This window comes from Ptychodera flava, chromosome 8 (genome assembly GCF_041260155.1).
Source record: "Ptychodera flava strain L36383 chromosome 8, AS_Pfla_20210202, whole genome shotgun sequence".
Taxonomy (NCBI): Eukaryota; Metazoa; Hemichordata; class Enteropneusta; family Ptychoderidae; genus Ptychodera; species Ptychodera flava.
The window spans coordinates 37,367,804-37,380,381 of record NC_091935.1 but is presented as its reverse complement, the minus strand read 5'-3'; the positions used below and the strand labels follow the sequence as shown (position 1 = coordinate 37,380,381).

At 39.7% G+C, this 12,578-nt stretch overlaps 1 protein-coding gene across 1 annotated transcript; it reads left to right on the top strand.

The window, feature by feature from the left end:
• Positions 1–872: 872 nt before the first annotated feature.
• Positions 873–8,019, top strand: LOC139139238 (uncharacterized). The gene is made up of 2 exons (XM_070708084.1): positions 873–1,170; positions 4,613–8,019. The coding sequence occupies exon 2, from the start codon at positions 4,623–4,625 to the stop codon at positions 7,386–7,388; it is 2,766 nt and encodes a 921-aa protein (XP_070564185.1). The 5' UTR covers positions 873–1,170; positions 4,613–4,622; the 3' UTR covers positions 7,389–8,019.
• The last annotated feature ends 4,559 nt before the right edge of the window (positions 8,020–12,578 follow it).

Below are 12,578 nucleotides of genomic sequence, written 5' to 3'. Positions count from 1 at the left end.
GACAAGTTACAAATGTTGGACTCAACGCCTTCGGCTGATATTAGAGCTTTTGAGAACGGCTACGAGCGAATTACATCGCTTCATAATAATTGTCGAAAAATGAAGTATTCCTGAAAAAATAAATGCCTCACTCATAAATTACAATACGATTTGTGATCGAGGCTAATCTGGGTAATTCGTACCCTTAACAGATACAAATCATAAGTGGAAAATTAAAAAAGTAAGTGGTGGTGGTGGTGGTGATGATGATGATGGTGATGATGATGATGATGATGATGATGATGATGGTGGTGGTGGTAGTGGTGGTAATACTGTACTCGTCATTATCATTCATCATTATTATTATTTGTTATTCGTTTTATTATTTTGTTGTTGTTTTTATTGTTGTTTCTGCTGCTGTTACTTTCGCCGTCGTCGTCGTCGTCGTTTGAGTTGCTATAAATCCACGTGTGTATGGTTTATATCTAGACGGTAGGATGAAAGCGAATAAAAGACATAGAAACAGTGGATACAGATGTAATTATCTCCAAGCTCTGCATGGTTACTCAAACCATAATAGTCTTGTTAAACATCTGAGCGGATGAAATCGCATGTTTCCCCTACTCTCCCGATTTCATTTTTGTTATGAAATTTTCAAGCTTTTAAGGAAAAGGAACTGAGTCCGATGTATTTAGTTCCATAAATACTACAAGGAAACTGTCACAAAAAGAGTCTTAGAGATACAGCAGTTGTTACTTGAAGATAAATTAATCTTCATCATTACGTGTCATGCAGTGACATGCCTGGAAGCTTACTGTTCTCGGTGTATCGAATATTCAAGCACGCATTTCCTGTTCTGTTAATCTGTTCTGTCGCTGCTTGCTGACTGTGCAAAAGTGTCATGTTTGTTTCCCCCTTCACGAGGGCGTTGTAAGGCTTGAACAACGGTACAGTAATTGTAATGTTGTTATATAAATGTTACCAACACAATTTCATTCTGACAGCGGTCCTGTAACATCTACCCACTGATTACAGGTGAAAACGTGAGACCATGAACGGCATCGGTATTTGATCGACTCCACCGTACAAGCCTGAGGACATGCCTTTGCTATTAATAGGGAGTGTCCTATTGTAGTTTCGCCGCGTGATAGTCTGTATATATTCCATCATAATTACTTGGAGCTGCAGCAGGTACGTCTAGTATACACAGTGAACTTTTGCCTCTGTCTAACAGAAATAAATCAGTTTTTCTCATTAGCTTGTAAAACCAGACAAGGCGTCCATGATAAGTGAAGCACGTATGTATACATTAGCTTTGCAACACTTGAGTTCACAACATGCGACAGTGCTAAAGATCAAGTGCTAGGCGCCATTGCAGCGTTATCAGGGTTATTGAACCACCGTCCTTTGAAAGTTATTGAAAGAAACAGGAGTCAGACCTTGGGGACACTGTCTCGGTGCGACAAACTGAACAAGTGCCTGTCCTCTTCCGTATGGCCAAATTCATGAGCAATATTGACGACTGCACAAATGATATAAAACAGGATCCGTTTTGTTGAGGGATTGTGACACAGACAAGTACGCTACAACAACAACACATTAAATCGAGGTGATCGCCTCCGATCCACATTACAATACTTGACTCAACTTCCACTTTTGTCCGTGATTTCTAACAGTCGCTTGTCTGAATGGAAAGAAAATGTTCTGTTCGGAGATATAAACGAACTAAAAACTAGACATAAGGCAATTATGTTCGTTGTTGCAATATACCGTTGTCGTTGGTATGTGACTTAATCCGGACTTAAATGTGGAAGAATCATATAATCTGGTCTCAACGTATAGGAGGTTCTTTTCAGTGCTCCTACCTATACCTAATTCAGCAGATTAGTTTTCAATGTGAGGGATATTTAGAAAGGTTCTCGATCCGAAGTTAAGATAACCGCGTTGAATCACTCTTACACAGTTAATAAGTTCCATGGAGTGGCCACAATAGCCGAGCTACTCAGTCCGCTGTTGGGTCGCCTTCTTCAGCTATCGGCGATTCAATCTATCGTTCTGCCTTCCTGTTATTCCACTCTTTCTCTCTGTGTTGCTGAAGGTCAATATCCGCATTATAAACCTATGGCTTGTCTTCAGTCAGTTTTTTTAAGTCTGAGGAAACATTTCAGTGGATAAAGGTTTTCAGTCGACTGAACAAAACTGTATGCCAAGAGCTCGAGCGATGCTTATCGGCCAAAAGTATGGACAAATGAAAGTTTATTCCTGTAAATGATTTTTCAACAAATGTAGGGTTCGTGAGACTGAGGCAACCTCCTAAACATATAACGTGTGACGTGAAATTGCCCTTATGGAGTAAAAAAGGAAGAGAAAACCCGTAAAATCTTGCGTTCGTTACTTGGCATTTGATTAATATTTTTGCTTGAACGAGGATGTCTTTCATATGTTTTCTTCCTTTTATATGTATGATACATTTTTGATCGCCCTAAACCCCTGAAAAATGCATATTTAAAAATAAAAATATTTTGGAAAAATATTTCCTGCCGACCTACCTACACAACCATGTTATCGGAACAGCACAATTTATTTCTTTATTTATTTATTTTGGGGGGCCTTATTACTAAGCTTGGGGGTTGTTCAAGTCACTTCTAGGTAGCCAGAAATCCAAGTTCATGGTCAACGTGTTTTGAATATCATTTCTGTGGCAGTCTGTGTCAATGACCTAGATTCAGGCGTATATTCAGGCATATATATATATATATATATATATATATATATATATATATATATATATATATATATATATATATATATATATATATATATATATATAATATAATTTCTATCGACTTAGCCTGATACACGCACCTGGATTCATTTTTACGCTTGTTTTGGAACCGTCTGATTCAAACTTAAGCGGAGTTGCTCGTGCATACCTGAGATGTAAGCTGAACAGTGTGCGCTAATTCACGTAGAATAACTAGAACTGTGATGAAGATAAGTGTATGCCGATATTCGATGACAAAATCATCTTCAGGCGGTTAGTGTTGACTGTGTTACGACCTCGATTCGTTTGAATTTGAATGTTTCCGTGTCTATGTTACTTTGCGTAAAAGTACAAAAAATGTACAAGTATTATATAATGGTATTAAATCTTGTATTAAATGCATACTTCGAATAAACATCAACATACATGACACATTTCACAGTGTATTATCATTGTATTGTGACCAATTTACTCTAATGAGTAATATTCTTCGGGGCTCACGCCAATAAATACAGCAAACATAAGTTGACAGGATACAAAAAAACCCAAAAAACCAAATACAATTCTTTTTGCAACGAAATGCGAGTCATACTAAAGTCTTTCAATAAACTTTTAAACTTGTTTTCATTACATGCGAGTTTTACGTCAACTGTTTTTTGGAGTTTCATGGTAAACAGAATTTGAATTTACCGCACAGCTTTTCTGCCTACAAAATCTTTGATAAACATTTTTGTAAAGTGACTTGGACCTTAAAACTGCATGCGTGCAGAGTTTCAGATCACAGTGCAAATTATGGAGGTCGGAAAGAAGTGTCCGCTTTCATTTTGAATGCGCGCTCATATTACATGGAAACATGTCAATCAAGTAAATATTAAACTTGTTTGTATAAAAGTATCAGTACATGCTTTTGAACAGCTTACCTTTCAATATGACTCAAAACAAAAGAATTTGCTTACTCTGGCCAAACAAGGAAAGGCGTGATTAAACATGCTTTCGAGAGAAGATTAGATAACTGTAAGAAGCAAGAAGAGATTACTGGGAGAAAAATTAGATTAGATAAACTTATTTCCCTCAATCTTCCCCTCTGATGCTTTATTTTCTTTTTTGTTTTCTGTTTTTTGGGTTGTTTTTTTTATGTCGATCAGAATTTTTTTATTTTATGGCAATTTTAAGTTTCAAATGTGTGAATGGCTCTGAACTACAGTATTTATTTCATTTACTAACCACAAAGATATTCATGATTACTATACACAGTCTTCTTTTTATTATCACGATTGGTATGTACCTAGATTTGCGTTTGAAATGTTGGACAACATAATTTTCATTTCCGTGTCATATGAGTTTGGAATTCATTACCGACTGAAATAAGGCAATTATTCTGTCTGAGTACATTCAATATGACTTGAAAGAACATGTCAAAAACAACGTGCCTTTGTGATTTACTTTAGTTTTGTACGTAATCTTTTTCTTTTTATATTTATGAATCCAGATGCAAATTACTTTACCAGCCGCTCTATAAAAGTGTAAAAAATAAATAAATATGGTGAAAGGAAACTGAGCGGTGTGTACTTACACCAATGGTTTCCTTAAAAGGACAATGTATCTGTAACTATTGATGATCTTATAATTATTTTGTATAAGGGAACAAGTATGTCTATTTATTCCACTTTCTGAAGTATGATGAAGTACAAGGCAGTACCCCTTTCAGTAAAATGCATTATGTCCGGCATATGCAATGCTGTTAATAATATATTAGACAATTTGACGTTATTTTTCAGGTAACATAATGAACAAAGACACGTCAAAAACACCATTTTATCATTTCCAGAGCGCTACTAATGATTACAAATATTACTTTCCCAAATACAGGTACATTGAAATGGAATTCGACGACAACCTCGGGTATTCGGCCGAGGTCCAGAGTATGATGTGGAACCCCGAAGTTGAAAGTCACTTCGTCCGCGCCACCGAAGGGATGGTGACGTACGACCGACACAGAGTCGAAATTCTCGGGGACGCTCGTGTGGGAAAAACAAGCCTGAAACGATTGCTCGTGGAGCAGCGATTTTGTCCTGATGAAGAACCAACTGACGGAGTGGAACATAGCACCGTCTTCGTCGAATCGACACCAGTTGGAGAAGACTGGAAAGTCACGGAGACTTCTATTGACGAAGAAGCACAAGAAATGATTGCGTTCCAAACAGTGAAGAACTTTCTTAGCAGATGTACTATGCAAACTTTATCGCAAGCAAGTAGGTTTTTTTTGGTGTCTGTGCTCTTTCTTCAAGTTTACAACATGGAAATGCTCCTGGGCTTTTGTGACGACAAAGTGGCGTTTTTGCTGTGCATGATGGTATGGTATTTGGAAACAACATTATTTAGCGGACCGTACATGATGGCAGACGTCCAGGCCTTCGTGTTGCTATTGTTGAAGGCGAGTACTCTACCCTTCGCTTGCGCCCGCTCCACTCCTGCAGGCGAGTACGCCATGTCGTACAGCTGTCTCATTTGCATGACGGCGTTCTGGTTCGTCTACGGAGTAAGCATTGGATGCCGCCTGCTCCCGGGACTTTTTTTCGCCTTCGTGGTCATGCATCCCGGAGAACAAGTTGAAAGGCAGTGCCATGCGTTCTTGTTCAATATGAACTCGGTCTCGTTTATGGCAACAGCGTTTATCCTTTTTTACAGCGGCAATAAACTAGCTCGAGGCCTCGTCATCTTCCTACCGTTTTTCCTCTTTGCGGTGCAAGTGATACCGACGTGTTTTTTACTAGGTTCTGTATGGTGTATTGTCTTCGTGATGGGTGCTCATTATGGTCTGACGCTTCTCAGGAACAAAGAAATCGTCGATAACATACAATTTTTGCTGATCCAATATTCTGTTGGTTTTTGTTTCGGCATCTTCGTGGGGAAATACGTCATGGCCTGGAAATTTTTAGACTTGGCCACCATTAGTGATATAAACGTACAGACATTTGTAATGATCGGAATACCGTCGGCAATGAATTTATCGTGGTACTGTGGTTTTCTTCCATACCGTCTACGCACATGTCCCTTTCCCGTGCTGAAAATCCGTGAACTCATAAGGAAATGGGACTACAGTCGCCGGTGTGGGCCAGCGAAAACCAAGCTAAACATTTCAGATTACGCAGGGCAGGTCTGTTATTATGATGCCCATCAACTCTTTCTGGCCAAAGAAGCCGTGTATGTAGTTGTGTTTAACATAGTCGAGGCTGCTCGTGACCTCGATTGGGTCGTCAAGAGACTGATTTATTGGTTGACCGTCATTAAGATGAGGGCCAACAACCCCTGTGGGAGAGTCTTCGTCGTTGGTACACACAGGAATTGTGTGCCTTCAGATATTGGAGTAGACAGCATTTCAACAGCACTGCACACCAGACTTTACGACCAAAGTAAATATGTGAACATGTTCGTTGTCAACAGGCACAGCAATTCCATCGTTTTTGCCGTAGAGAATTCTTTGCCCCTAGACGAGGAAGGATTAACTCTCCGGCAAATGATTTGGGAGACAGCAGTTAGAGGATCGAGTGACTACAGAATTCCGGTCAGGTGGCTGGGTCTCCTCAGAGAGAGGCTTATGAGTACAGCAGGGCAGGTAGACCACTTTGTCTGCGATTTAGAGACAGTACTTGAACAGTCTGCAGAATCGTTTGACCTACAAAGCTTCGAACAGTACAAAACCATAGTAGAACTCTTCCACGTTTGTGGCGATATCATTTGTCAGACGTTACGCGAAGGACAAACAAGCAAAACCCTTATTATTGACCCAAGAAGTTTAGCTGAAGCAACAAGGGCTTTAAGGTCTATTCCCCAAGAACACGAAAGAAACCCCGAGTTTGCTGAAGATTGGCGTCTGTATAAAACTCGAAGTATTCTCCGGGCCAAACTCCTTAGCCATATTCTCGAAGAGGCAAACTTTGATGAGAATAGTGCGTCTATGCTTGTTCTTCTTCTGCAGCACAACTGCATCATCGCCCCGGGATGTACTCAACACGCCCAAACTAGTGAAGGCTCCCATGATTGCTCTGCTGACTGCTCAGGCCGATTCTACCTGGTACCGTCCATGTTACCCTCAGCACCCGAAGGAGAATTCTGGCGGCCGAAGACAGACGACAGAATATTCTGTTTCAATTTTGAGGCTTTTAACCCGGAGTTTGTTTTCACTAGACTCATTGCAAAGTGCCAATCGGGCATGGCTAGATGGACGGATAACACGAAACATAGACCGACTAGGTCTGCAGCTCGATTCTGCTTCCACATGCATGTGTTTATGATACAGCTATTCCAGCCGGTACCCGAACAGAACCTTATCAAAGTGACCCTCAGAAGAAGACGCGTTGTCGACTCGTTTCATTTGTACAAGTGTCTCTATGAGTATGTGGAGGATATTGTTGATAGAGACTTCCCGAATCTAGATTTCACCTGCGGGTTCCCATGCAGCCTTGGTGATCACCCAGACCTCAGCGAAGACTCCGGTAGTAGAGTACACATCCTCCAGATTGCAAGCCGGGGTGTGCCGTTTCCGTCGAGACCCACGGCTTACCATCTGCCAATCATGTGCGGTGATGTACGGTGTGTGGTTGATCGGGAAAATAACAATGAGAGTGAGGTTTATTACGAGTGATAAAACCTTTGAGGTCTGCAAAACCAGAGTACCTGATTGTAGCATTGCTTCGATTTTATATATAGGCCAATAAGCAGCAACTTCCTTCGTTGTTGGGTCTTACTTTCATACTAAATTAGTTCATGTTAATTTTCTTACTGAAGAATGTGTATACTAGTATTATTCGCCATGAACAAGTTTGAATTAATGGAGGTCCAATTCAAATGTGGCCACCCCCATGCTGGTCTCGGTTACTAATACTATACTTCGAGGCTCGTAGTACAGTCTGGGTGACCTAGACTACTCCCAAAACTTAAAAACAAATCCGGCAGACTTTATGCAGATATGAGTTGGTAGCCTTACAAAAGCAAAATGTTGTGGCGCAGTGGCACATATGACACTAAGTGTCACACATGTCTCCACTTCAATTTTTATTCCCTGTTTTCTTCATAATATGACCAATTTTTTTTTGAAAATGGCAGGAAATTTCAAATTATGAAACATAAAGTGAAAGCTGGCATATTTGCTTGCCCATTCTGTTATAAACAAATGTTGCAGTAAATGTAGTAAGCCCTATAGACTATTTTGCTCAGTGGCTAGTATTTACAGAATATTTGTGATGAGTGGAATATTGTGATGTCAACACAAGCACACAAGTAGCATATGTGGCTTTGATATATCTCTATTTTAGCGGGAAAAAGGACAAAAGATTAAAATACTATATATTACACTCAGAGAGGTGACCATGAATGTAGTTTTAAACGTTGCGCTGTGCTACGATTAGGACGACAGAAAGTTATTTACTAATTCACGGAAAGTTATCTTCCAGTTCACAGTAAACGTGTCAGAGTCGCTACTTAAGGTTGTATGCGCCTAGAAAGTGAAATGCTAAAATTTTGCTCAAAATTTCCTGAATGAAAGGTTCCCAATTACCCAACATTTTGCGGTATTTGAAATTCAAAATGGACGCCATTCCTGTATTAATTCTATGGGGGGGGGGGGGGACATAAATTTTAGATTTTCATAAAACTAAGACGGTGAAAGTTTTTCTTTCTCCAAGAGCTCCCACAAGTGATAGATCAGAAAAGAACCAGTGATAGATCAGAAAATAATTGTAAAAATTTGAGAGTCCGACTATCTGTCCCGAGGCGCGTTCTACCTTAAATGCTGGGGTCTATATTCGCCACGTCCGAGACTCCACAGAAACCAACCAGGAGTCTATACCAGACATGCTCGAGTCTCAATGACTGGTCCTGATACTTCCGCTTCCGTGTCTAAATTTAACTGCGTGTTCCTCTTTTTAATCTCTTTGTGCTGGCAATAAAGGCGATATAAACACTGTCAACACTTCAAAGAACTTTATACTTGTGGATTCAACAGGTTGCTCTGTATGGTTTCACTTCCAAAGTACACATAAAAGAAGTTAACACCCGTCAAATATATATCATACAATAGGCTTGCAAATGGTGGTAGATTTTCAAAATCACGAGCGTATAAGAGTGACTACCGCGCCATAAACCTTTCTGAAGTGGAATCAAAATGATATCTAATTGAAACTTTGGACAGGATTAATATAATGATGATAGCTGTCGTGTATTCGTACTGTGAGTGGGTTGACCCACAACTCGTTGAAAGACATAATCTGTAACACAAACCAAAGATTGGTCTAACAATGACATGTAAAGACGTGTGGACCAATCGCTGACAACTTTTCAACAGAGCAGCAGGCAATCCCTGCGGAGCATATGTTCACTTTTCGTTTGCTCGAATACTTTTGTTTGCCGGCGTTCACCTGCTGCATTGTTTTTGAGCCTATATCAAGTATTATATCATATCATGGCACAAATACCTGTCAGCGATCTGATTGGTTGAGAACCGTGGTATATTGGCGATATATACGGCGGCTGGCATACGCGCGAGCTCTCAGCTTGAGCAAAAATCTGTTTTAGTCGTTCCTCGCCAGAATTTCAATATACTGTTATGATATAATAGTTCACTCCATATATGCACTCGCTATCGCTCGTGCATATATGTCGTGAACTGTTCAAAATCTCGTGGTATACCGTCGCTGGGTGTGCTTTATTGCTTAAGCATACTCCAAAGGTGATAAAGTGCAACTCGTAGATTTTTGAAATTGTCAAGGGTGCAAGCTTGTCCTCAACAGAGCGATTTTAGGCGGTATTTGACAACCATGCAAAGCAATTCATAAATCCATGGCATGTGTTTCATAAGTTTACGCTGATTTATCAACATATAATATTACCATTAGCGAATTCACTTAATTCACTTGCGTTATGGAATAATTGCTGTAGGCAAGAGAGAAGGTATGTGATGACAGTCAACATTTAGAATTCAGGTAATATTATATGTGCATCAAAAGTGAAAGACTTTGCTCAGTTTTTCCCCGGCCCCCAGGATCCTGTCAATCATTCTCTTTTAACATCAAGAATAAAACTCAGGGGTTACCGTGCAAATTTTGGCGTTAGCGAAACTATTTGCCATAAATTTGCCGATATTTGAAATTCAAAATGACCACCATCCTTGTGTTAACTCTATGGAAAGAACTAGAATAATATTTTTGATTTTCACTAAAGGAAGATGGTGGAAATTTTAGAGTGTTTGAAGTAAAAAGCAAGTCCCTTTGTCTACGGTTAAAAGTTTTGTTTTACGTATAGTCACTCCACGCTCTCCGTACGCACGTCTACAACACCTTTTCTCAGTGACCTAACAATTTTTACCCTGAAGAAGCCCTCCTGTGTGCGGTCGAAACGTTGGTAAAATAAAGTTTTTTAACTGTAGACAAAGGGACTTGCTCTTTTCTTCAAACTCTCTAATTACTTCAAGTCCATGTCTCCGAGTTGATGCGTTAACACTGTGGTTGGACTGATTTTAACCATATCTGCGAACTCTATTATGGAAATTCTATTTACTCCAACAGCTTCCAAATGAGCCCACACAAGTGGTAGATCAGAAACTAATATATGGGTCCGAATGTCTCTCCTGGAGGCGCATTCGACCTTAATCATCCATAATCTTAGGAGTCGTTAAGGTTACCGATAGAGTATACCTTGAGGCCCAAGTAAAACACTTTAGCTGTTATCCAAAGCTTTGTGTCCACTCGGTGATCTTCGTGTTTCCTCGTACCTTGCGGTATCCAATGAAACATTCAATAGATTACACAGCCTATGATCTTCTTTCGGGGTAAAAAGGATATGCATGATTGCTATAAAAACGGAATTTTAATGCATCGTAATACATTGCATTTCAAGTAGTCAAAGTTGAATAAAGTACAAAATAAACAGTTTACCATAACGGTGAATATTGGGCATATACAAAGTCCAACCCTCTATTGCTTTTGTGGGGTGTATATTTAATAAGCAGTCAGTTCCAGTCGATTTTTAGTATTTCCCCTTCATTTCCAAACAACGACTTTTCCTTTCGCCATAAAATTTGACCAAAATCATTACGATACGTTCAAAAGCGTCTTGATTCAAGTTTGAATATTCTCTTGGGCTGCTATCAATTTGTCAGAAAACGTCTTTAAAAATTGTAATCTTCTGTATACGCTTTGTCGCCAATAAAGCTTCAAAATGTAATATGACATTGAATAAGACTAATAAAAATTCACAATCTCACTGAACTGTTTTCTTTTGCCTTTGTTCAATGTCAATTTTAGTGTCGTGGTTTCTTCAGGTACAAGGGTAAGCATAACAGTAGGACAGAATTACGATGACAGCAATGGACACAGACAACTGAACAATCATATTAGTAATACCTATGGGAAGAAGGAGAAGCCGATGAATAAGGAAGCTGTTTCTCAGAGAAATGTCCACTGCGAGATGTAAATCAACAAATGGCCCCTTTGTGTATTTTCATTTCTGTTTATTTTTATTATATCTTCTTTTGCTTGAAGTCCCTGAATAATGTTGTTTCCTTAAGTGTGACAAATTAAATTGGACTTTCCCCGGGTCATTTTATAGCATACAAGCAAGTTCGTGCAGATCTCTCCTGACCTACTTCCGACTGTATGTGGAGGCTGGCAATTATTGACACGGAAAAGGACCTACACAGTCATTGGTAACGTGGAACGGCTTGAAATTTTAGGGAAGGAAAATGACGGAATTGTTGAAGAAAGATTTTGTTTGACAAATGAGAATGTGTGATATTGTTTGACCTGCTTTCAAGTGCCCAGAGTGGCACGGTACTTGGCTTATAAGACTGTATTATCAGAGTGTTGTTAAAATCATTTATCACATGATGTTGAATGGCCTGTGTATTTGGTCTAGGGAAAAAAGTATGCAAGAAGCCAACAAAGCGTATTTATGGTATTAAAGTTGGTCTGATTATATTGTTCCTGCTCGAGTAGACGTGTACATACAATAGAAGTAGCATTTGTGTACACTTTTTGTGTATTTCATTAGAATGATATAAAAATCGTAAACATTTAATTCGAACTTTCTGTGCAATTTAAGTATTCGATTGGAATTACACGTTCATAAGAGGAACCATCACGTCTTTTTGTCCCTAACGGAGAAGTCGACCAACATTAGTTGCCCATGTAGCTTGTAGCTGCAGTTAGAGTGACAGGGGACCGCAAACTCGCGAGTTGAGCAAAGTACTACATGGTCTCTCCGTTTCAGTGCGCAAACATCTAGTCTGCTTTAGCAACTTAGGTCACGTCGGGAGCTGCTCCTAAAGATGTTTGTGAAAGAATATGTTCACAAGCGATTTCTTGGCTGATGGATCAGCTGGTTTGTTTTGTTTATTTTGTGAGCGGTCAGAGGATGGAGAAAGGAACCGGTTGGGCATTAATTCGCTGAGCAGACAACCTAGACAAGCTTAGTAGGTAGAGAGTAGAGACCTATTGCTTTCGGGACTTGGCTGCTGAGGCGGGCAATTTCGAATTCGGATTGTTGGCTGTCCCGACAGACGAAGGAAAGCATACTACAGTGGGAAAGTCAAGGTGTGTAAAGACAAGGGTTGAGAAACAGTCCCACTGACTGTGTTTAGCGTTCCAACGCGCAATACGCATGCGTACACTTGTATGTAAATGACGTAAGTATAAATGAAGTATATGAACAGTGGATTTGACTTCTTCATAAGCCTAGCTAGTTGAAGTGTTTGCCTTGCTTTGTTGTGTCGACCACTTCTCTCCCATCAAGTGACATCATTTACGAAGCAAAGATCCGCTGTGCAATAAATAAAGAAAGC

Bases quoted from the DNA above. Each gene is read 5' to 3' on its own strand.
- LOC139139238 (XM_070708084.1), top strand. From the start codon at position 4,623: ATGGAATTCGACGACAACCTCGGGTATTCGGCCGAGGTCCAGAGTATG.